Here is a 26,049-nt window from a genome sequence, read left to right on the forward strand (position 1 = left end):
CTACTAAAATATTCCATACTAAATACTGAATTATGACTTAAGGAAAGAGCTTTAAACTTGTAGCTATCTAATACACTGCCCTTTCCTTCTCCAAGATAACTCCCTACTACCTGGAACACCACTAAGTAAATATGTGTGCTGAAAATTCTAAGATGACCTAAAAAAATGTAAAATTAATATATCTTTGAATTATAAAAGTATTACTGCTCATTTTAACTGCAAAATCTAAAAACATATACTGTAAATGTCTACTTACCCCAAATAACTACTCCTAAGAGGTATTTGCCCATATTTTTTTCCTCTGCATATTCAAACATTACATAAACATACACTTTTTGTTCTGTTTTATTTTGTTGCTAAACATCCCGAGAGGTGACCAAAGGATGGAATCTTTAGTGCCCAGCCATAAGATCACAAAATCATAAGAGTCTACAAAAACCTTTTTAAAATCTCCTAAAAATGCAAAGGTCTTAACCTCTAAATCTTTTATCAACAGACAACAAGAAAAAAATTATAATTTTTCCTTCTGTCTTGCAATTACGAAGTGCTAAAATAATAAGTTATCATATGCTAAGAACTTTTTTTTTAATAAGTAAAAGGGGGGGGAGAAGGAAATATTCTCACTTTTGATTACCCACCAAATACTGTTCGGGCCAGATTCCCAGTATAAATCAGCCTTCCATCTTCTGATTTTTCAAGTTGTGTATGTAAACATCGAACACATCTTTCCCAACAAACAGGTATCTATTGAAACAGAGACCATTATAATGTGAGTACATGATAAACTGCATTTTAGACCAACTTTTACATTTTTTTAAGTTTATTTTGAAAAAAATAAAGAGTAAAAGAAAACTTATCACATGGGGGTGATTTAAGGAATTCTTCCAAATCATCTACAAAGCTAAAGAAAGCAAACTGAGTAACAAAATGGCTTTCCTTAATTCCACTCACAAGTAGACACTGAATTGGGAGTTTGAAGACCTAAATTTGCATCCCAGCTAGAAGCATTTTAAAGTGTGACATTAAACAAGTAAAAAGTTAGTGGAATAGTTTCTTCTACTCCACATCACTCTCGGCCAACTGTCAAAGATTTAAATGCATCAGCTTTTTTAAAAAATTAAGTTTAATTATGTAAGTAAAATACTGCAAATTCAGAGAGTTTAAAGCCCAGACTGCTTTTAATACTTCTAAAATATTTATACTATAGCTAGTATTAAAAATAATAATAATAATAACTCTTTCCCCAAGGGTCTCGTATCCATCCCTTGCTCCTCGCAAGGAAAATGCTTTACTTGAACTCCTACATCAAATTTCACAGGAACAAAAGAGTTGCCCGAACCTCTGAAAATGACTTTCACAACACACACTCTTCAAGATGTAAAAGGCATGCCTAATCCCTTTATGCTGAAATTTAATGAGATTCCACTTGCCGCGTTGGCCTTTCCTCCCAAGTTTCAACCATGTTTGCTAATCCTAGTATTTTACAGGGCAGGATTAGGAGACAATTTATTCAGATTAAAATGATAAGGATTAACGTCTCCATCCCATTTTTCCAGGAAGCAAAGGATTTCCTAAAAATAGAGCCACCTAATAAAAAACAGAACAAACTCAAAATCAGGTTCCCCGAGTTCTTTCAGTTCGGTCTCCACGTGGCGCATCTAATTTAGCTGCAAATTAACCCTTCCGAGCTTGCGCTCAAGGACAGAAAATAATAATAATAATAATAAGAGTCCTCACAAGCCCAATGGATTTGCAACCATCTCTGTAAGTGACTGGAACCGCCCAGAAAATAGGCACTTTCCAAGGGACACTGCTGGACTCGCGGGGACTGCGAACCCCGGGAGCACCGGCCTGTTGCCCAAGCCGAGGCCGGCCACTCCTACCAGCCCCATAGCACGGGGCTCATTCAGCACCAGAGCCGCCGTGCAGGCCGGGGAGAAGCTATGGGAGAGCCGGGCTCCCCAGGCCCGGTGCTACTCCCACCCCCACCCTTACTCGGGTCCGCTAGCCCTCTGACCGCCGACCTGCGCTCGCACCCGACACGGCAGAAGCGTCGCGGGTGCCGACAGCCCCGCGCCCCCGCCGCCGCCCCGCCCCGAGGAGCCTCTGCAGGAGGCCGCCCGCCAGACGGCCGCCCTAGGGCCTCGGAGCGCAGTGGCTGCCCACGGTGCCGTCCTCTTCCCACCGAGCCGCAGTCCGGCCGCCCACGGGCCGCCCAACGCCAGAAGCAGCATCCCGCGCGTGACCAGAAACGGCGACTGCACTGCGGCGGCAGCCGAGCACGCCGAGGCGCAGCTCCTCACCAGACCGCGGCAAAAACGAGCCGCGCACTCGGCGCCGCCGCCAGGTCCGCGGGCCGCACTGGCCGCCTGCGCGTGCGCAGAATGGACGGCCCGCCGGCAACCTGCCCAGGCACACGCGTTCCTTGTGGGCTGAGTTCTGAATCCGACCTGACCCTCGCTGCCAGGACCAGCAAACAGCCATCCTGCGCGCTGCTTCCCCTCGTCGGAGTCTGGCGCTCTTTATAACCGTGTGGAAGGACAAAGGGGAGAGACACGCGCGAAGGACAAAGCCTGGAAGCAGGGTTAAATCTTTCATTCTCGTGGGCATAATTTTCTGTGGTCAAAAAACCATTTTCTCTGCGGAAAATGTTTCTAACCTGGTGGCACAGAGGAATAATACAGTGCACGTTTGAACAAAACTGAATAGTAATTTAATCCAACCAATAGGTTGGTAGAAAATGAATGGAACTCGTTCATATAATGTTGATACTTGTCAAATTTGTCTTCGGAAATCACTCCCATCCGTTTACACAATCGTTCATTATTTGTTAAAGAGATCTTGAGCGCCTCGCCAACTACCAGGACTAAGTTGGAAGCAGAGGATACAAAGATACTGAATAAAACTGGAAATCCACAATGCGTACATAGTGAGGGAAACACCTAAAAATAAGCTAAAATAGGGGCTTCCCTCGTGGTGCAGTGGTTGGGAGTCCGCCTGCCAATGCAGGGGACACGGGTTCGTGCCCCGGTCTGGGAAAATCCCACATGCAGCGGAGCGGCTGGGCCCGTGAACCATGGCCGCTGAGCCTGCGCGTCCGGAGCCTGTGCTCCGTCCGCAACGGGAGAGGCCACAGCAGTGAGAGGCCCGCGTACAGCCAAAAAAAATAAAAAAATAAACTAAAATATAATACTGAAATATAATTGACATATACCAATTTACAAAATGCTGCAGAGGCCTGAGAGACAGAATGATTAATTTGGCCTCTGAATGTCCAAAGGCTTCAGGTTCAGCTGAGTATTGAGGGATGAGCATCCAACTAGTAAAGGACGCTTTTGTTTGCTATTTCAGAACCATGTTTTTCACTCAGTAAGGTACTGGCAGGCTTCCCTGATGGCGCAGTGGTTGAGAGTCTGCCTACCAATGCAGGGGACACGAGTTCAAGGCCTGGTCCAGGAAGATCCTACATGCCGCCAAGCAACTAAGCCCGTGCGCCACAGCTACTGAGCCTGTGCTCCAAAGCCCGTGAGCCACAACTACTGAGCCCATGTGCCACAACTACTGAAGCCCGCGTGCCTAGAGCCCGTGCTCTGCAACAAGAGGAGCCACCACAGTGAGAACCCTGCACACCACAACCAAGAGTAGTTGCTCACAGCAACTAGAGAAAGCCCACGCAAAGCAATGAAGACCCAGTGCAGCCAAAAATAAAATAAATTTATAAAATAAAATAAAATATATATGTTATTGGCATAGGGGAGGAACAAACTAATAGTCGAAAATACTATCACCTTCGCAACTCCAAATCCTGTCTACTTTTTTCTGGGTATCCAGAAGGATAAAATTATACTATTTCTTCATGGATAACTTCACTTTCTTTCTTTCTTTTGTTTGTTCATTGAAGTATAGTTGATTTACAATGTTGTGCTAATTTCTGCACATTACATATTATAGCAAAGTGACTCAGTTACACACATATATACGTTCTTTTGTCATATTCTTTTCCATTATGGTTTATCTCAGGAGATTGGATATAGTTCCCTGTGCTATACAGTAGGACGTTGTTGTTTATCCATTCTAAATGTAATAGCTTGCATCTACTAACCCCAAACTCCCAGTCCATCCCTCCCCCTCCCTCTGCCCCTTGGCAACCACACCTGTTCTCTGTGAGTCTGTTTCTGTTTTGTAGATAGGTTCATTTGTGCCATATTTTAGATTGCACATATAAGTGATATCATATGTCTTTTTCTGACTCATTCTCTTAGTATGATAATCTCTAGTTGCATCCATGTTGCCGCAAATGGCATTATTTCATTCTTTTTTATGGCTGAGTAATATTTCACTGTATATATACATATATATATATATACACACATACATATATACACACACACACACACACACACACATATATATATATATATATACCACATCTTCTTTATCCATTCATCTGTCGATGGACATTTAGATTGTTTCCATGCCTTGCTACTGTAACTTCCCTTTTTTAAAGTTATCTTCCACTTACCTTTCAAAAACTCTTGTTTTAGTGTAATTCATATTACAAACAATATCAATTAGCCATTATTGTACTGATATGTATGTAAATTTTTCTGTTCATACAGTGTTTTTCTTTAATAGCTTTAAAAAGATAAACTGAGGCATGCTAAAATTTTTGAGTTTATTTGAGCAAAAATTTATTCAAATCGGACAGCACCAAATCTGGAAGTGGTCAGGAGCATTCCACTGACAGGAGCTAGAGGCAAGGTTTTTATGGAGAAGATGCACATGCAAAGCAAGGAAATTATTTGATTGGTTATAGCTTATGCCACACTGTGAGGCATGTAGGATCTTAGTTCCGCGACCAGGGATCTAACCCATGCCCCCTGCAGTGGAAGTGTGGAGTATTAACCACTAGACCGCCAGGGAAGTCCCTGCTTATAGCTTATGCTGTTGCATTATTTGAGGAAATCTAGCTGGCTGTTTGTGATTGGTTGTTTGTGATTAGTTGTAAATACCTTGAGGTATTTATAAGAATTGAATCTGGCTTAGCTTTTGGGTTGCTCACTAAACTACCAAGGCATCAGAGCCATCTCAGTCTAATGGCCTCTTTGTATAATTACTTCAACAATACATTGAGGGACTTCCCTGGTGGCACAGTGGTTAAGAATCTGCCTGCCAATGCAGGGGACACGGGTTTTGAGCCCAGGTCCGGGAAGATCCCACATGCCGCGGAGTAACTGAGCCCGTGCACCACAACTACTGAGCCTGTGCTCTAGAGCCCATGAGCTACAACTACTGAGCCCGCACGTCTACAGCCCCTGCTCCACAACAAGAGAAGCCACCGCAGTGAGAAGCCCGCGCACTGCAACGAACAGTAGCCCCCGATCTAAGTAACTAGAGAAAGCCCACCCAGCAACAAAGACCCAACGCAGTCAAAAATTAATTAAATAATTATTTTAAAAAATATATAGATATTGAGAGAACCTGAATTTTTATCTTCTGTTAAGCTTAGTTTCTTCCTACAGAAACTGTAAGCAAATGGAAATAATAATATTTGGTCTACTCAAGGTTTCTAAGTAGCTAAAATGAGATGATATTCTGAAAATTCTGTGCTGTAGAATTATATGAAATTGTCATTCATGGTTAAAAAGATTTCCCAATTCTTGAGCTTCCCTGGTGGCACAGTGGTTGAAAATCTGCCTGCTAATGCACGGGACATGGGTTCAAGCCCTGGTCTGGGAGGATCCTACATGCCGCGGAGCAACTAGGTCCGTGAGCCACAACTACTGAGCCTGCGCGTCTGGAGCCTGTGCCCCGCAACAAGAGAGGCCGCAATAGTGAGAGGCCCGCGCACCGCGATGAAGAGTGGCCCCCACTCGCCGCAACTAGAGAAAGCCCTCGCACAGAAACAAAGACCCAACACAGCAAAAATTAATTAATTAATTAATAAACTCCTACCCTCAATATCTTTAAAAAAAAAAAAACGATTTCCCAATTCTAGTAGTTTAGAGACAATTTTTGAATATATACTACTTGAGTGGGATTTTAGAATGATACTAAGGCTGTTTACAAAATAAGCCTTGATTCCCCATTCATATCATCTGAGAGGGTCCCTTTAAAGATGAAGGGTGATGGAAAAATTGAAAATGGCTATCACTTGTAGAATGTATGACCACCATTATTGTATGTGTTTTTTTTTTGTTGTTTTTTGGCTGTATTTCCTCCCCATTCACCAGCCCCCTTCCCCTCCTTTAACATGAGCTAAAGGGCAGAATGGTGTGATGGAAAAAAGAAAATAAAAATTGTGGTAAAGCTAGTATTTTGATAAGGACCCTAAATGCTTCTTTATACATTACTAGTTTCGAAAATAAATTACGAGAATATTTGGGGAAAAGAATTTGTCAACAGATTATCAAGATCTTTTAAAATGTTCATATTCTAAAGAAATAGAAACATGGTCAAAGATTTCTGCAGATACTGAACACAGTATTACATGAAGTGATTAAAAAAGGAAATATGGTCAATGTCCAACATTTAAGGAAATACTTAAGTGAGTCATGGTACATTTAGACAATGTAAGTATATACTGACAATAAAAATGATGCTTGTTGAGATTTTAGTTACAGAAGTGTGGGTTATTGAGGTTTGTTAAGTTGGAAAATAAATAGTATAATAACCATATATATACACTGTATAATCTATGTAAAAGTGTATTAAAAAACCAAATTTATCTGCAATCTCTGCATTTTTATAAGCATATATTATATTGACTATTTCTGCATTTTTATAGGCATATATTATATTGATTACATAATAAATAAAATTTTTAAGTAAAATTTTGCGTTTTTTAAAAAACAGTCCTAGACTAGATTAGCCCTAAATCTGGCATTAGCTGGCCTCAGGATCCTCACCTGGAAAATTCTATCATTCTCTAGGCAACTAACAGAGTGACCCTTATAGAAGGTGATAATGCAATGAGGAAAAGGGAAAGTTTTGGAGAAAACAACACTTCTGAAGTAGAGGAGGAAAAGTATAACTGAAAATGGGCCCACATCCTTCTCTTCTCACCCCATTGCTACTCTGAGCTATTATAACCAAAAAACTTTGTTTAATAATTTTTGCAAAGGCTTTGAAAAATTAACCCAGGACGGTCTGTCCGGTATTGCTTTTGCAACACCTTTTATCTGCCAAATGAACTAAAAAAGTCTTGCAGGCAAAAGTCACTAATTAGGTCAACAAACTTTGGATCGCCTGTATCTGTTTTCCTTTTGCGGACATCGTTTCACAACAGTCGAAGTTGAGCAACTTGCAATGGTGAGAGTCTTGGCCCTACATTCCTTTCATGCCACAGTCCGGTAAACAGAGGGTGAACTTTATTTAGCTGTTTCACCCTTCCTGGAAGGGTGCCTAAATTTCACCAAGGGAAAGCCAGTAAAGACGGCTCTGATTTACGATAGTTCGACTTACAATTTCTTGACTATACGATGGTGCCAAAGCTATACGCATTCAGTAGAAACCGTACACAATTTGAAATTGTAATGTTTTCCTGGGCTACCAATAGGCAGTATGAAACTCTCTCCCCGGTGTTGAAGCTCCTAATCAGCCACCCAAATAGGAGGGTAAACAACCAATACACTTATAAAACCATTGTCTTTCACTTTCAGTACAAGTAATCAACAAATTACCTAAGATAATCAACACTTTATTATAAAATAAGCTTTCCATTGGACGATTTCTGCCCAACTGCAGGCTAATGTAAGCATTCTGAGCACATTCTAAGATAAGCTAGGCTAAATTATGTTAGGTCTATTAAATGCATTTTCGACTTACGACATTTTCAAATTCCACTGGGCTTATCAGGACATAACCCCATATTAAGTGGAGGTAAGATTTGTAAAAATGATAGGTGAATGTGGGGTGGGGGGAAGCGCGCCGGGGAGAGACCGGGAGAGAGAGGAGAGGAAGGAGGGGCAAAGGGGGCGTGGAGTGAAAAAGATGGTGTCAGAACTGAGTACTGGTGGCAGGACTTTCGGTGAGTGATTTCAGAATCCAGAAGCTGAGCAACCCTGTGGCTGGGAGGGGGCAGGAGGTGGGGGAAAGGCCTCAGAGTGGGGGTGGGGGGCGTGGTTAGTTTTCAGTAAACACTTAAAGGTACCGGGAAGAGAGGAAATGAGGCCAGCGATTTCGCGAGTTGTTGGGATGCTCTTCAACAAGCTCTGCAACTTTTCACAAAAGACAAGCTGCTTCATAAAGAGCACGATCTTGTTAGCATAGCAACCGCACTCCCACTATCCAATCTTTCCTCTGCAGATAGTCTCCGACGTCTACGCGTACCCCCAAACGAGCGGCAGGAACAACCTCCAAAATTACAAGGTTCTTAACATTCAGGGTGAGAAACTACAAGTCCCAGGTTGCAGTGCTGCCTCAACCAAGCACGACACTACCCGCCAGATAAACTACAAATCCCAGGATGCAATGCTGCCTCGGCCCCACCCCACCCCCCACCTCTCCGCCCCCCAGCACCTCTTTGAGGATGCTATCCCCGCGGAAATCAGATCAGGATCGGCGCTGCATGCTGGGAGTCAAAAGACCCAGAATAGGATTGGTTGAGACTTTCCAGGGACCACCGTCCTTTTAGGGTTGGCCTGTGGGAGAAGGGAGGGGGCGCTGCGCATTTCCTGTAGACGCCGGCGGGCGACGGACTCAGGGAGTCCCCGCCTCACTAGGTACTAATCTCCCGCGCGTAGAAAGCGTCCGTGACCCAGCGGAAGTGATTCCTCCAACTGCCCCGGAACCCACGGCGGCAGGCAGCTGGGGGTGGGGGGGGGCGGCCCTGGTTTAGGGGCTGTGGCGGTGCGCGTGGACCCGGTGCGGTGGCTTCGGTTGCTGCGTGGCTGACGAGTGAGTCTCGGATTGGGGTGGAAACGGTGCTCCGGGCCAGCGTGGGGGACGGGGGAGGCTCCTAGTGGGCGCGCTCGCCATCCCACTTCCCACCCCTTCCCATTTGGGCGGGGAAGGAACGGAAGCTCTTAACCTTCCCTGGCCTCTTCGGCTCCTGGTTTGGGGGAGGGGAGAGGAGGGCGGCGGGACCTTTTCCTGGCGCCGCTCGGTGGGCTTGGAAAAGGGTGGAAGGAGAGGCGGCGGCCGGCGAGACTGGGCCTCCTTGGGGTTAAACGCGGACAGGGTGGAGTTAGGAGCATGGCAGCCCTGTCGCTTTCCCTTTTTGCTTTCCCCGGGTGCACTCAGATTCGTTCTTTTCTTGGGGTCAGTCCCTAGTTATAGAAGAGGGCCTTCGCTCTTCACAGTTGCGGGACCCCGAGAAGTTTACCAACTTGTTGGGTGATCTCTGCCCGACTTGGTGTTTTGGGGCTGCCGTGCATCTGCCTCCCAGTCTCATCTGAAAGGAGGTATCTAGTGTCGAGTACAGTGGCCATTAAGTTTCTCTTATGGAACCTCTTTAATACAGCTATGGAGTTCGAATTATTAGTGCGAGCATTTCTACTCTGCATCGCCTTCAGTGTGGAAAACAACCGCAATCCTTTAGAGTTTTAAAACCTCATTTTCAAACTGCCAGATTTGCTTTCTGATCCCCAGCTAGTTTCCTTTTTCGTTTAGTGGACTAAAATGATACGTCTCGGATCTCGTTTACATTATAATTGTGGTATAATTCATGATGTTGAAATATCACGGTTCACACGTGGATTCATTCATTTTGGAGATACAGTGGCAAGGAGACAACTATGGTCCCTGTCATCGTGGGTATTAAGTGCTTATTGCCAGTGATGATTTTAGCTTCATACTTAATTTTTAAATGACTGTCCTTTTTTTTCTTAAGTGTTAGATTTACCTAATAACTATCTACCATTCCAAAAAATATATATGTATATAAATTTATTTCAAATGGAAGATACTAGTTTCATTACATTATGGTAATTCTGTAATATAGTCAGTAGTTTGTAGTCAGAAGTTATAGTCAGTTCTATATATCAAGTTCCAAAGTAATATTTATATCTTATAAATTGCTTGTTTGGGGTTTTTGGGTAGATTTTTTTCAGTACTAGAAAATAATCTGGAAAATCTTTGTATTTACACTGGTATGTGTTAATGCATTTCAGCTAACCTGTCCTAAATGTTTACTGTTCCGTTATTAAATAAGATCAGAAAAAGCTCACCCAGTGATGCTCAAAATTTCAAGCCTTGGTGATTAAGAAAACAGTAGTGCCATTCACTCAACTCTTTATTGAGCATCTTTTGTATGCTAGGCGCTAAATGAGGCCTGCCCTCACAGAGCTTGAGGAAAGAGGCTATACATTAAGTAAGCAAATACAGTTTCAGGTGGTGATAAATGTGAAGAGACTGTAGCTAGATTAGAATTAGATTAAGTTAGAGTGACTAGGGTGTGGTGTCTGCTTTTGAAAGGGAAGTGATCAAGGAAGACCTACCTCTCTGAGGAGTTAATGCTTTGCCTGGAGACTAAAATAATAAAGATCTGAAGGAAGAGTTTTTCAGAGAGCAGTAACTGTAAATGCATAGACCTTAAGGGAGGAATGAACTTGACCTATTAAAATACTTATAAGGCCAGTGTGGCTGGACGTTAATGAAGAGTGATGGGAGATGAGGTCAGAGTGGTTAGCAAGGAGTAAATAAGATGGAACTTTACAGTCCTTGTTCTGTCTGTAATGAGAAGCCATTAGAGGATTTTGTGCAGGGGAGTGATACCTGGCTTATGCTTTTGATGACTGATTGCTGAGTGGCAAACTGAGAGTTGGAGGAAAGTGGAAAAACCAGCTCCTAAGGAGGCTGGTAGTAGTTCAGTTGCCATGTGGTAGCTTGAACTAGAGATGTAGAGCTGGAAGTTAGTGAGAAGTGGTCTGATTTGGAATGTAATTTGAAAGTGGAGCCAAATGGTTCTTACCTTCGCCCCAGGACGAAAAAAAATTTGGAGGAGTCACCTGTTTTGCCCGAGCATCTGGGTGAACGGTAGCACCGTTTACTGGAATGAGGAAGACTGGGGCAGGGTGCACTGGTTTCTGAGGAATAAAGCAGGAGTTCTGTATAGAGTGTACTCAGGTGGATGACTTTATACAGCTCAGAGTATGTGCAGTAGGCAAGTAGGATATCCACTGCTGTTGCTCAGGGGAGAAGTCAGGCTAGGGAGATAATCTTGGAGTCATATTTTACATGTGATATTTAGAACTATGGACCAGAGGACATCAAGTAAAGAGTATTAATGGAGAAGAGGGCAGATGTCTGGGAGCACTCGGGTCAGAGGAGGAGCAAACAGTGACAAGCAGAAAGGCCAGGAGGGTGTGGCATCCGTAATACTAAGGGAAGAAAATGTTTCAGAAAAGAGGGCGGAGTCAACTGTAAAACCCTAAGAGTAAGATGATGATGAAAAATTGACCCAGAGGGGACTTCCCTGGCAGTCCAGTGGTCAAGACTCCGCGCTTCCAATGCAGGGGGCCCGGGTTCGATCCCTGGTCCAGAGCTAGATCCCACATGCATGCTGCAACTAAGACCCCCGCACAGCCAAATAAATAAATAAATATTTTTAAATGAATAAATAATTAAAAAAACTGACCCAGTGACCAAGTAGTTGAAATTTGACAAGAGCACTTTGAATGGACTAGAGGTCTAAAAAATCTGATCAGTATGGGTTACAGAGAGGTGTATGGTAGTGATGATGTTACAGCATTTTGATATGTTGAATTGTGGCAGGACAAAGTCCTTGGATCACTGTGCTTAGCTGGAAAGGTTGGCCTTGCATAGGAAGGATGATTTTTACTCAACTTTTGAAACAGGAAGTATATGGTATATAGATGCAGGTAGGATGAAGGTGGAAAGATAAGGCAGTTGAAGTGATTTGTTTCTGTTTTGCTGGTGAAATAAGTGAAGTTTTCAGGGTAGGGAGGAGAGGTATGTTGGAGGTTTAGGGGATGCCATGAATTTTCTCAGAGTAGGAAAGCCAGTTGACTAGCTAGGAGGATCAGTCCGACACCAAGTATCTGTTTAAAGTGTGTGGCCATAAATTTAAAATTGAGACTAGTCACAATGGTTGTGACTTTTCTTCAGCCAATTGAGTCTTTGGTTGAGGCCTGAGCTCGGTGGAGAATCAGGTTTGGCCAGGGTTGGGGTTTGGGTGGGTACCTACATTAGAGGAGAGGGCAGGGAGTTAAGGGTGTAAGGGCTGCGAGGCACTCATGGTGCCAGTCTTCATGAACTTCACAGTGGGATGAAGCAAGATCAGGGTTGGGTTTATGTTTACTTTCAGCCCATCATTTAAAGGTTCTTTTTAATTATTTTATAGTGTGTAGAATCTATAATTAGGTACACACTGTATAGTGAAGTACTTGTTCTTACTTTTTAGACCAAAACAAAGGAGGTTGGAGATCACTGTGTAAGAGGGAGATTAGGTAGGTTACAGGGTAAGGCAGACAAGACAGTCTCAGTGGGAACACAGCACTCTAGAGCTCTTGAGTTGTGTGCTGTGTGGGAGTGACTCTTGCTTAATAAAGATGGGAAATTGGGAGTTATGGGCAGTTTGTTGTAGAGGGAGGGTGAATTTCACATGGGTTCAGTCATGAAATGGTAGAGCTGGAAGGGACTTTAGGCACAGTTGAGTCCAATTTCCTCATTTGGGAGATGAAGAAACAGAAGTCTTATCATTTAACCTATCTGGGTCTCCAGATAGAAATGCGCAGAGTAGAAATTCAAATATGGACTTCTAACGACACTGAGTTACTTTGCCAAAAGTATTAAAAGTGCCTACACAAGAGTTAAGCACTATAGGAGCATTGTTATAAGTTGAATAAGCCAGAATGAGAATCTTACCTCATCCTGAGATACATAAATTCAGCGACACTATAAGCACATTCTAGGCAAGAAATTCTGATGTCTTGTTACAAACTGGAATTGTGTAACTTCTGTCAATTTGTATTAATGGCCAAAGCCACTCTTCTTGCCTCTTCAAATAGGCCTAAACATTAGATAATTTTTGGTTAATGTAATTTACTTTGTTTTCCAAATTAATCATATTCTTACATATTGTTAAGAACAAATCATCAGGCTGACTGACCATTGTTTCCTTCATGAGTGGCTTAGTTCCACATGCTTGTTTCTTTTAAAAATCAGTTTTAAATCATAGTTTCCTAGTTATTTGTACTTTCAAACATGTATTTTTATGAATTTTTTTAAAAAATTGGTGTATAATTGACCCACAGCACTACGTTAGTTCCAGGTGCACAGCATAGTGATTCTATATTTCTATACATTACAGAATGATCACCACAATAAGTCTAGTGCCATCTGTCACTGTACAGAGATATTACAGTATTATTGACTATATTCCCCATGCTGTAGATTTCATCCCCGTGACTCATGACTCGTAACTGGCAGTTTGTACCTCTTAATCTCCCTTACCTACTTCACTCATTCCCCCACCCCCTCACCTGTGGCAGTCACTGGTTTGTTCTTCTGTATCTGTGAGTCTGTGGTTCTGTTTCGTTGTGTTTGTTCATTCATTTTGGTTTTTAGATTTCACATATAAGTGAAATCATGCAGTCTTTGTCTTTCACTGTCTGACTTATTTCACTTAGTATAATACCCATGTTGTCACAAATGGCAAGATTTCATTCTTTTTTATGGCTGAGTAATAGTCCATTATATGAGTAATCTTGTAGTGTGTATGTGTGTGTGTATCATATCTTTATCCATTCATCTATCGATGGGCACTTAGGTTGCTTCCATATCTTGACTATTGTAAATAATGCTACAGTGAATGTAGGGGTGTGTGTATCTTTTTGAATTAGTGTTCTTGTTGTCTTTAGAAAAATTACACAGAAGTGGCATGCTGGATTTATGGTAGTGCTTCCATGCTGTTTTCCATGGTGGCTGCACCAATTTACAACCCCACCAGCACTGCGTGAGGGTTCCCTTTTCTCCACATCCTTGCCAAAAACGATGATAGCCATTCTGACAGGTCTGAGGTGGCATCTCGTTGTGGTTTCAATTTGCATTTCCCTGGTGATTAATGATGTTGAGTATCTTTTCATGTATTTGTTGGCTGTCTGTGTGTTGTGTGTCTTCTTTGGAAAAATGTCTATTTAGGTCCTCTGCTCTTTTTTTTTTTTTTTTTTTTTTTTGGAAGCCCATCTGCTCATTTTTTAATTGGGGTTGTTTAGGGTTTTTTTGATGTTGAGTTGCATGAGTTCTTTATATATTTTGGGTATTAACCCCTTATCAGATTGTTTGCAAACATCTTCTCCCATTCAGTAGGTGGCATTTTAATTATGTTGATGGTTTTGTTTGCTGTGCAAAAGTTTTTTACTTAGTTTGATGTAGTCCCATTTGTTCATCTTTGCTTTTGTTTCCCTTGCCTGAGGAGGCATATCCCAAAAAATACTGCTAAGACCAATGTCAGAGAACGCCCTGTGTTTTCTTCTAGGAGTTTTACGATATCAGGTCTTACATTTAAGTATTTGAGTTTATTTTTGTATATAGTATGAGACAGTAGTTCAGTTTGATTCTTTTGCAGTAGCTGTCCAGTTTTCCCAACACCATTTATTGAAGAGGCTGTCTTTTTCCCACTGAATATTCTTGGCTGTTTTGTCTTTGATTAATTGATAAGTGTGGGCTTATTTCTGGGCTCTCTGTTCTGTTCCATTGATCTATGTGACTGTTTTTTACATACTGTCTTGATTACTGTAGCTTGTAGTAGTGATTTGAAATCAGGGAGCATGGTACCTTCAGCTCTGTTCTTCTTTCTCAAAATTGTTTTGGCTATTCAGGGTTATTTTTATATATTTTTTTTCCAGCAGAAAACATGAGGTTAATAGGTGAGAAATCCCTTATTTTACTTAAATGACATCAAACTGTACCTATCATTCTAATCTGCTTTTAAAAAAATTAACAGTTTATCTTGGTATTTCCATGTTATTATATACATAGGTTTAACTTATTCCTTTTCACTGCCCCATAATATTTCAAAAGTATAAATATACTATTTTTGTTTAGTATCACCCATTTCCCCTTCCCTCCAAAACTTGGTTCTTAGCAAGTTTTAATGTTTTAGTTTTCTTATTACCATTGGGGTCAAACATTTTTATACAGGTCTATGAGCTATTTGTATTTTTTCTTCTGCTATTTTTCTAGAGTTCAGTGGGGGTTTTTTACATTTGGTTCTTTAATCTGTAGTGTGTTTTTGTGAGTGATGTCGGTTAGACATCTAACCTTATTTTTTCCAGGTAAATAACCAATGTAAAAAAGCAAAAAGATACAAAGAATAGATTTGCAGCTGTTGCTCTCATCTACTTAGCTAATCCAAGCAAGTCAGCTGAAAAACTATTAGAACTAATAAGAGTTTGTGAAGATCATGGAATACAAGCTCAACTTACCGAATGTAAAAGGTTTTCTTTAAAACACCAGCAATAACCTTTCAGAAAGTATAATCGAAAAAACAGATCCCATTCATAATGAGAACTGTAAAGTACCTAAAAGTAGACCTAACAAGAAATGTGTAATAACAAAATGTGGACTTTCCCAACTCCTTAGCAAAAACATGTTTATCACACTATTGTAATTAAAACAGTGGGGATATTGGTCAGGTATAAACAGATTGATGGAACAGAATACAGTGTAGAAATCCACGTAGTAATATAGTATATGATAAAGGTAACATTTCAAATCAGAAAAGGGATGGGCTGTTTAAAGATTTTTTCGGTGTTCAAAGATACTAGGATAAAAACTGATTTCAGTGTAGGCCCTAGGCTCACCTAGAATTTCTAAGTATTTGTTAGGTAATAAAAATATAAAAAATAAAAAACTATAAAAAAGTAATGTTTATATATAACACTCTAAAAGCACAATGACATCAAGCCTTTGTTCATGTCTTCTGCCTGGAACTATTCTCACCCACTGTTCAACCACTTCCTCTTACCTACCTAATTCATATATACCTAATTCAGTTATGGAGTAGATGTTCAGATGTTCACACTGAGATTTTGTAGCCCCAAACTTAGATTTTATAGGTTATTTGTGGGTTAAGTCCTAATTTAATCATATTTCAAATATTTTTAACTTCCACGTAGGAATCAGTGTTTACTCCTAATTGTTAGTGTTGATTTACTCTCTTTGTTAGTGATGGGGAGCTCCCTCCCCCACCCAACCTTAACCCTTGTATAAATGATGGAATTGATTTACTATATTAAGAAGTCTGTAGAAAAACTGTTGCTACCCAAAGGGCTTCTAAGGTGTGACTTTTCATGGTTGCTTAGCTACTGCTAGTTAAGTAAACAACCTGGATATTTTGCTCTGGAGATTTTCCAGAGAAAAGTTGGCACTTGAAATTCTTCTTCTTCTAGCTTTTCTAGCATTTTTCCCTTTTTTTGTGTTTTAGAAGGAGTACAAAGCAGTATGGACAGAAGAAAATAATAATGACTGATAAATTTTTTAATTGCTTTTTACTACTATGACCAAAAAATGACAGAGTACTGTTTTTAAATTTTAGATAACTATCTAAGGATTTATATCAGCACCTCTCAGCAGTAGTGGAAAAGAAGTTTTAACAGGAGCCAGAATTTGTTACCATGGTGGTATGGAATAATGGAAGGGAGCGTGGGCTCTAAAGCAAACCTACCCAGGTTTAAATTCTCATGTTGCCACTTAAGCTGTAGAAGCCTTGAGCAGGTAGCAGCCTCCTCATGTTTTCTCATCTCTAAAATGGGAATGATAATTCCCCTGTGGAAGTGTTGTTTTAAAATAAGACAATGTATGCAAGGCATTTAATGCAATGTTTACACTCATTAGGCCCTCAAATTGTTGGTAAAAATGTTACATTGCCCCTGCTGCCTTTCTCTCACATTAGACATGGTACTTTAAATACCTCCCTCCCTGCTTGGGGAGTGTTCTAGACTAACATTTAATTCCACCCCCCACCCCACGCCACCCCCGACTCTGTCAACACCTGGAGCAAATCATTCAGCCTCTCTATACATCAATGATGTTTTTTAAGGTGAGGGATTACATAGGTTTATTGGTCAGGAATTTCTTAGAGAACAGGATAATTAGGATACACTGTTTTCCTGATAATGACATAAAAAATAATATTCGGATAAAAAAATCCTCCTTTTAAGAAATGCTGTTAAAATACAAATTACTGAAAACATGGGCTCTTTTCCTTTGGTAGTCATTTCTTTCGTGAAATTTAAGATTTCTCAAAAATTAAATTTTTTTTAACACTTCATTGTTCAATCTCAGAACTTTGGTAGCCTCTGTGCAGAAGGGATGGAACAGTAAAATGTATTATAGATGCACACACTTACATAGAAGAGGGCAAGCCTTACCTTTTTTGTTCACATGAAAGCTACTTCACGTCCTTGGATTTATCATGTTGTCATTCATTTACCAGATACTTGCTTTAATGTTTACCAGTATCTAGTAGCTATAGTATACAAAGATGATTAAGGCCAAGGGTGTCTCCTTCAAGTTCAGTTCAGCTCCTAAGGAACAACATATGTGTTTTTAAACTGTTGTCGGAATAGTTACCTTAAAAAGGTGAGGGGAAAATCTGTAGACTTTACTGTCCTGGAGGTGATCATCTTCTCTCAGATGTTCAGAAACTTGATACTGTTCCATATTGTGGGAAACTTGCATAGCAGAGAGAGAGAGTCCTTCCACTTGTAACACCAAGGACGTATTAAAACATAACGGGAAAGGGCTTCCCTGGTGGCGCAGTGGTTGAGAGTCCGCCTGCCGATGCAGGGGACAAGGGTTCGTGCCCCAGTCTGGGAAGATCCCACATGCCGCGGAGCGACTAGGGCCGTGAGCCATGGCCACGGAGCCTGCGCGTCCGGAGCCTGTGCTCCGCAACGGGAGAGGCCACAGCAGTGAGAGGCCTACCGCAAAAATAAATAAATAAACAAATAAATAAAAATTAAAAATAACGGGAAAACATGTTATTCTGGCATTAATCTCAATATAGCATTGTTATATTTCAGGACACTACTAAAGCTCCTGTGGACTCAAAGTAGAATTTCATAAGAACATAATGGGTAAGTTATATAAAAGTCATTTTGTAGTTCAATTAGTTGAAGCTTTCTTCTCAAAGATAGGCCTTTGAAGTCAGTGAATGCAAGTAAGAAAGTAGAGTAGACTGAAATTAGTTGTTTAAATCAGCAGCTTATGTTTATTATATATTTCTGAAAAGCAGATCAGTAACATTATTATGCCAAATTTAATTTGTGATTGCTAGTTATTGTACCTTAGGAAATTAGAAACTCTCCCAACAGACATAGAAAGTGGTTTCTCTTGCCCCCCCCAAAAAAAAAAATACTGGAAGTATAAATTTAAATAATTGATAATTTTTATTTTTGTTCTCAGAGGTTGGCAAAAGCTGCTAAAAATCTGTACACTTGAATAGTCTATAATTAGAAGTTACATGCATCTTTATGAGTCCCCCAGCTTTTTATTATGAAAAATTGCAAGAATAACACACTATAGCCTTCACTAGTTAACGTTTTGTCATATTTGCTTTTCCTGCGTGTATACGTATGTATGTGTTTATGTACCCACATATACACACAAAAACACACATAAGCTTTTTTTCTGTTCTATTTATTTAGTTGTACATGTAATACTCCACACCTAAATGCTTAAGCATGCATCTCATAATTCAGTCCATATTCAGAATTTCAGTTTTTTCAATAGTGTTCTTTACAGTGGGTTTATTATTTTTAAATCCAGGGTCCAGTCAAGGATTTACTTATTGCATTAATTTATCTCTTTTGTCTTTAAAGAGTTCCCTACTTTTGGGATTGGGTGAGGAGTGAGGTCTTTCATGACTCATTTAAATTTAGATTTGTCTGAGTATTTCCTTCTCATTAGATTCAGGTTAAACATTTTTGGCAGTGGTAGTACATAAGTGATTTTGATATTTATTAATCTCAGCTTTAAGGATTTCTAAATTAATAACAAATGAATGAGTAAATGGATGTTTGTAACTGAACAGTAGTTCAGCTTCATCCTCTGTACTTCTCGCTAAGTCTTCCTAAGTTTTTAGAATAAGCCTTAAGATATTTTCTTTCAGATATTGGTACCATAAAAATTAAAATTCTGTCAGTACAAAATTGTAAAGTTATACGTGTGAGAAAAGATCTTAAAGCATTGTATAAAAATACATACTCCCTCAGAAAGTTACGTTGAGCCAGTTCCTGTGGCTGAAGCCGGCATGGTGACATTGAGGATAGCTGGTAGCTACCTCACCTCTACTTTGAATTTTTAAAGATTGATTATTTGTCTGTAGTCACTGTTTCAATATTCATGCAATAATTTAAACTGGGCAGTAAAATTTTTTGATCGTTTTTTTATGGATCAAGAGTAAAATGCTGAGTAAAGAAGGCCCTAAATTTTAGAATACGGGGCTTGTCAGAAGTTGCGCTCACATGGCATATGAACATTTATTCATAAACACACTATGCATCTTACATTAAAAATGAGTATTTCAGGTCATAGAATTAAAGTTTTACTATTTGAATATTTTCTTTTAGTCTTCAAATTTGAATGTGCTGCTGTGTTCACAAATTGTTAATACTTCCATGAAAAATACTGGTAAATTTTCATCTAAAGTAAACATCCTTGGGAGTTCCCTGGTGGTCCAGTGATTAGGACTTGGCGCTTTCTCTGCTGTGGCCCATTTTCAATCCCTGGTCAGGGAACTAACATCCCAGAAGCCATGTGGCCAAAAATTAAAAATAAAAATAAATTAAACATCCTTGAATGTAAAGTTTATTCTGATATTGGAAAATATTTAGAGAATAATAAAATAAGGAGTTAAAAACTTTAAAATCTTGGTGGCTATTACTCTCCAGAAATGTTTCTGCTCTGAGTTATTCAGATACTAACCTTGGTAAACCTGTTTACTTTTAATAAATTTTGTGATTCAAAAATTATTTTACTACATACTTTAGATGGAGAAGAGAAAACCTATGGTGGCTGTGAGGGCCCTGACGCCATGTATGTCAAATTGATATCTTCGGATGGTCATGAATTTATTGTAAAAAGAGAACATGCGCTAACATCAGGAACAATAAAAGCCATGTTGAGTGGCCCAGGTAGGTACATTTCTTTATTTCCTCTTAATATATCCTCACTTTTTAAATGTTTGATGAATGTGTTTTTAAGTTGAATTAAATGACTCATAACATTAAAAGAAAGACAGTAACTGTTCTAACATTAATTACTGCATGGTTATGTTGCATTGGGAAAAAAGTGGCTTCTGCTGTTTCCTGTTTGCAGTTATTTACCATAGTTTCAATAAAAGCTAATTGATTATTTTGTAATAGGAAGGATCATTTCCCTATGTTTCCATGGTCAGTTCACCACAGAAGGACTCTGGTGATTTGTGCCCCTGGTTACATGTAAAGTTTACCTGTAGAAGTTATTGTTTCCCACATATCTACTGTTCCCATTTTACCTCAAGAAAATTTTTCTTGAGGGTTGGAATTTCTGGAGCATAGGGTAATTCTGTGTTTAACTCTTGGAGGAAACGCTGAACTGTCTGCACAGTGGCTGAACCATTTTACGTTCCTGTCAGCCGTGTATTAGGGGGTTCCAGTTTCTCCACATCCTCTCTGACATTTGTTATTTTCCATTTTTCTGATTGTAGCCATCTTAGTGGGTGTGAAGTGGTATCTCATTGTAATTTTGATTAGCAATTCCCTAATGACTTATGAAGTTAAATGCATTACTGGTCATTTGCATATTTTCTTTTGACGAATATCTATTCAATTTTGTTGCCCATTTTTTAATTGACTTGTCTTTTTGTTGTTGAGTTTAAGAGTTCTTTATAAATTCTGGACACTTTATAAGTTCTTTATAAATTCTGAACTTTATAAAGAGTTCTTTATACATTCTTTATACCTTATGAGATAAATGATTTGCAAATATTTTCTTCATTCTGTAGGCTGTTTTTTCTTGATAGTATCTTTTGATGCACAGAAGTTTTTTATTTTGATGAAGTCCAATTTATTTTCCCTTTTGTTGTTTGTGATTTTTGGAGTCCTGTCTAAAAATCCATTGCCAAATTCAATGTCATGAAGATTTACCTTATGTTTTCTTACAAGAGTTGTGTTTTAAGCACTTACATTTAGGTTCTTGATTTTAAGTTAATTTTTGCATATAGTGTGAATCAGCTTCATTCTTTTGCTTGTGGACATCCCATTACTATTTGTCAGAGAGACCATACTGAATGGTCTTGGCATCCCTGTTGATAATCAGTTGACCATAGATATGTAGGTTTCTTTTTGGGCTCTCGATTTCCATTGATCTATGTATCTGTCGTTATACCAGTATCACGCTGCTTTGATTTCTGTAGCCTTGTAGTAAGTTTTGAAATTGGGAAGTGTGAGGCCCCCAACTTTGTTTTTCTTTTTCAGAATTGTTTTGGCTATTTCAGATCCTTTGCAATCCCTTTTCTATATTTTTTACTATGAAGATTTTAGAACATACACAGACTTGGAGAGAATAGCATAACACACCTTCCTGTACCCATCAACTAGCTTCAATAGTTGTCAACATTTTGCCAGTTTTGTTTTGTCTATTATCCTAACTTTTTTTAAAAGAGTATTTCAAGCAAGTTCCTGACATTAGGTTATTTCACTTGCAAAATCTATGATTGTCCCCCTGCAACCTCCCCCCAGCTTTTTTTTTCAGACTATCAGTTTTACTAGAAACAAAGTTATTTGTATAATGTCCACATCCAGGTTATACTTAATCATGTTTCATCTTGTAAATTCATAATTAGAACTCTAGAGCCTTGAACAGAATCCAGTTTATCTTTCTAGCAAGAATACTTTATAGGTGGAACTCTTGTAGTCCTATTGTATCACATCTTTTAGCAATGTCAAGACTGATTAGTGGGTTCCAGAGTTATCAAGCTGATTTGTCCATGAGCAATTCCCCAGTCAGACTTTCATATAATATTTAGTTTTAGCATTCATTGTGATTATTGCTGAGATTTACTTCATTTGGAATTATAAAACAGAGATTTTCTAATTCTGTAATTTCTTCTGCATTTATTAGTTAGAACTCTCCTATAAAGAAGAACTATTTGGTTACCCTGAAATATAGTCTGTACGGGAAAGAAAAGATAAATGCTTGATTTTTTTTTTCCCCTTTACATGTAATTTTTCAGAGTAAAGAATTGGTTCTCCAACATCCTCCAACAGTAAAGAGTGTTTGTTTTGTTTGTTTTGTTGCATATATACTTTTTATTGGATATTTTTCAGTCAGGTGCAGTCATTCTTACTGATGCTCAAACGGCTCCGTTTTTATGCCAGAAGGAGCACATCAGGTTGGCTCCTGTGTCCTTTTGACACAGCTTTCTTAGTCTTGAATAGCTGTATTACTTTCTGTAATAACAAAATTTCTCAGGTTCATTTTGTACATTATTCCTCAATCCTAAAAACAGCCATTTGTTAAAGAGCCCTGGGGTTTGGGGGGGTGGGTTTTTTCGGTTTGTTTTTTAGTGGAAAATGGTACTTAGATACCCCACTGTGGGTGCTAGCAGTACTCATTGCTCCTGGATTGAAGTGCTTTTAGACTTCTCTACTGGACAGAACTAGGATGTACTTTAGGGGAAAAATCCCGATGCCAACAAAATTTTAACTAAAAATTGAGATAAAAGGATTTTTACAAAGCCTGATCTCCTTTAATTTAAAAACAAGAGTTTTATCTTTGAAGCTTCAAACTTTCAGCACCAAACTAATGTTTGCATGAAAAGGAATGAAGTACTGATGCATGCTACAAGGTGGATGCACCTTAAAACATTATGCTAAGTGAAAGAAGCCAGACACACATTGTTGTATAATTCCATTTGTATGAAATATCCAGAATAGATAAATCCATAGAGACAGAAAGTAGAGGGGAGTTCCCTGGTGGTCTAGTGATTAAGGATTCGGTGCTTTCACCGCTGTGGCCTGGGTTCAATTCCTGGTCAGGGAACTGAGATCCTGCAAGCTGCGCAATGTGGCAAAAAAAAAACCCCGAAAACGGGGAGAAAGAAAGTAGATTGGTGTTTTCCAGAGGCTGCGGTGTGGGTTTTATTTGGGGTAGCGAAAATGTTTTGGAACCAGATGGAGGGGATGGTTGCTCAGCATTGTGAATGTACACTGAATTGTACATCTTAAGTTGGTGACTTTTATATGAATTTCTTTTTTTTATTGTTATTAATTTTTATCGGAGCACGGTTGCTTTACAATGTTGTGTTAGTTTCTTGCTGTACAGCAAAGTGAGTCAGTCATACGTATACATATATTCACACTCTTTTTTAGTTTCCTTCCCATTTAGGTCACCACAGAGCATTGAGTAGAGTTCTCTGTGCTCTACAGCAGGTTCTCATTAGTTACCTATTTTATACATAGGAGTGTATATATGTCAGTCCCAATCTCCCAATTCATCCCACCCCCTCTTTCCCACCCAGTAACCATAAGTTTGTTTTCTACCTCCGTGACTCTACTTGTTTTGTAAATAAGTTCATTTGTACCCTTTTATTTTAGATTCCACATGTAAGCGGTATCATCTGATATTTGTCTTTATGTGTCTGACGTCACTCAGTATGACAGTGTCTCGGTCCATCCATGTTGCTGCAAATGGCATTATTTTGTTCTTTTCTTTTGGCTGAGTAGTAGTCCAATGTATATATGTACCACATCTTCTTTATCCATTCATCTGTCAATGGACATTTAGGTTGCTTCCATGTCTTGGCTATTGTAAGTAGTGCTGCTATGAACATAAGGGTGCATGTATCTTTTCGAATTAGAGTTTTCGTCTTTTTTGGATATACGCTCAGGAGTGGGACTGCTGGATCATATGCTAACTCTATTTTTAGTTTTTTAAGGAACCTCCATACTGTTCTCCATAGTGGCTATACCAATTTATATTCCCACCTGTTATGTGAATTTCACCTAAAGAAAACACTAATGTTTGTCTAGTGTCAAAGGCTTAATAAGTGCCTATTGGTAATATTTCATACATACATTTAAGAAAGAGTTTTCTTTATTGGCAAACAAAAATTTACCTCATTGCTGTGAATTATGTGCTGAATCCTTCTTTCCTTTCTCCGCATCCCATCCTACCCCCAACCAATAGACAGTTACTAGAAAACTTTTAAAATACTACATTCTCAGAAAGTACATTTTTCTGCCTTTTATATTCAGTGCACAGTGCTAGTGCTAGACTGCCAAGAAAATATTTTATCCCAATAGTAAAGAAATCATATAGCTAAAGAAATTCTGAGAGATCACTAAAAACAGTTTATGAACTGTTATTAAACAAAAGGAGGAAGTAGCTTATGAGAGCTCATTAACATGACCATATTTTCAAAAACTAAAGGGGAAAACAGTGGATTTACTTTCTTGAAAAGATACTTTAAGGATAGTGTTTTCACTTATTTATATTTACATGACAACATAGCACAGAGCTCCTGCTGGCCTATAAATACTTAATTCCCTAGACTGAATCGTTTTAATAAAGATTTTTTTAATGTTTCTACTCAGAAATCTACATATTTCATTTTATGCTAGTTGGGTTTATCATCTTTGCATTATATTAGTTTTGCTAGGGCTGCCATAACAAAGTACCATTGACTGGATGATTTAAACAGAAATTTATTTTCTCACAAGTTTGGAGGGTGGAAATTAGAGATCAAGGTGTTGGCAGAGTTGGTTTCTTCTGAGGTCTCCTTGCCTTGTAGATGACTATCTTCTTCCTGTGTCTTCCCATTGTTGTCTTACCTCTGTGTGTCTGCAGCCTCATCTCCTATTCTGATAAGGATGCCAGTCATATTGGATTAGGGCCTTAATTACCTATCTCCAAACATAGTCACATTCAAGTATTGGAGGTTAGGACTTAAACATATGAATTTTGGAGGAACACAGGTCAGCCCATATATCACAAACAAATTCCTTTTCTTTTCCAGGTCAATTTGCTGAGAACGAAACTAATGAAGTCAATTTTAGAGAGATCCCTTCACATGTGCTATCAAAAGTATGCATGTATTTTACCTACAAGGTTCGCTACACTAACAGCTCCACGGAGATTCCTGAATTTCCAATTGCACCTGAAATTGCACTGGAACTGCTGATGGCTGCAAACTTCCTAGATTGTTAAATAAAATAAATTATAATAAACTGTTAACTTTTTTCAGTATTTAATACCTGTAGTTCAGTTAGTAATTTTTTCATATATAGCATGTTGCCTGTGTGCAATTGAACTTTAAAGTTCGTTGCAAAGCAGATTATCTTCTGTTCTTTTGCATAGCAATCAGAGTTGAAATTTGTTTGCTACATCAACAAATTAAGGACATTTTCACAAATTGAGAAATAAACAAATATGCCAATTCGTAGGTGGTTTTGCCTTATCCTTTGGATGTGATTTTTAAAATTAGAGCAGTGGTGATATAGTAAATGCTGAAATTTAGGCATAAATTCAACACATTCTACAGGTAAATAATGGGGCTACATATTTTTTTGTTTTTAGTGTTTTTTTAAAAACCTATTCTGATCTTATAGCTGTCATTAGCATTACTAGAGTTATGCAGTTGCATATAATTGCATTATAAACATGTTTATAACTTAGCCAAAATATTGATTTTTATAACTGTCAAAGACATGAGAGTTGAAATTTCTTATGTGTCTTTTGATAAACTGCAGTATTGTTTAAGTGTATCTTGTCTTTCTGTTTATTGCTACAATTTAAGAACTTTATTTAAAATCAATTTTGGAAGATTACTAGGTACAGCTTTTGGAGCAGAGACTTTTTGAACTGTAGCCACATGGTCAACAAGTAAACTACATGACTTCAGTTTCATGTGCATTGTGCATTTTGGCCAATCCATTGTATAAAGTTTCCTTTGCAATATTCATTCTTACATAGTCCCTTGTTGTGATTACACTTCTCATTATTTAAATATGTTTTAAAAGACTCACTATGAACTTTTTCATCTAGATCCTAAGAGCAAGACTTCTCTGACAATTCCAGTCTTCCTCCATTCAACTGAAA

General features: G+C 39.0%; 2 protein-coding genes across 2 annotated transcripts in view; one reads left to right on the top strand and one right to left on the bottom strand.

The window, feature by feature from the left end:
• The window catches only part of TMEM70 (transmembrane protein 70), a 6,166-nt gene extending 3,932 nt beyond the window's left edge, over positions 1–2,234 (bottom strand). The window contains exons 1-2 of the mRNA XM_007453708.1: positions 2,025–2,234; positions 639–744 (exon numbers count right to left, since the gene is read on the bottom strand). Coding sequence (XP_007453770.1) covers positions 639–744; positions 2,025–2,234 — 316 coding nt within the window. The remainder of the gene's footprint in view (positions 1–638; positions 745–2,024) is intronic.
• A 6,487-nt stretch (positions 2,235–8,721) lies between these two features.
• ELOC (elongin C) lies at positions 8,722–25,715 on the top strand. The gene is made up of 4 exons (XM_007453709.1): positions 8,722–8,898; positions 17,991–18,044; positions 19,959–20,102; positions 24,968–25,715. Exons 2-4 carry the CDS (start codon positions 18,041–18,043, stop codon positions 25,156–25,158), a joined length of 339 nt encoding a protein of 112 aa, XP_007453771.1. The 5' UTR covers positions 8,722–8,898; positions 17,991–18,040; the 3' UTR covers positions 25,159–25,715.
• The last annotated feature ends 334 nt before the right edge of the window (positions 25,716–26,049 follow it).

Source organism: Lipotes vexillifer, unplaced genomic scaffold (assembly GCF_000442215.2).
Source record: "Lipotes vexillifer unplaced genomic scaffold, Lipotes_vexillifer_v1.1 scaffold35, whole genome shotgun sequence".
In the NCBI taxonomy this organism is placed as follows: domain Eukaryota; kingdom Metazoa; phylum Chordata; class Mammalia; order Artiodactyla; family Lipotidae; genus Lipotes; species Lipotes vexillifer.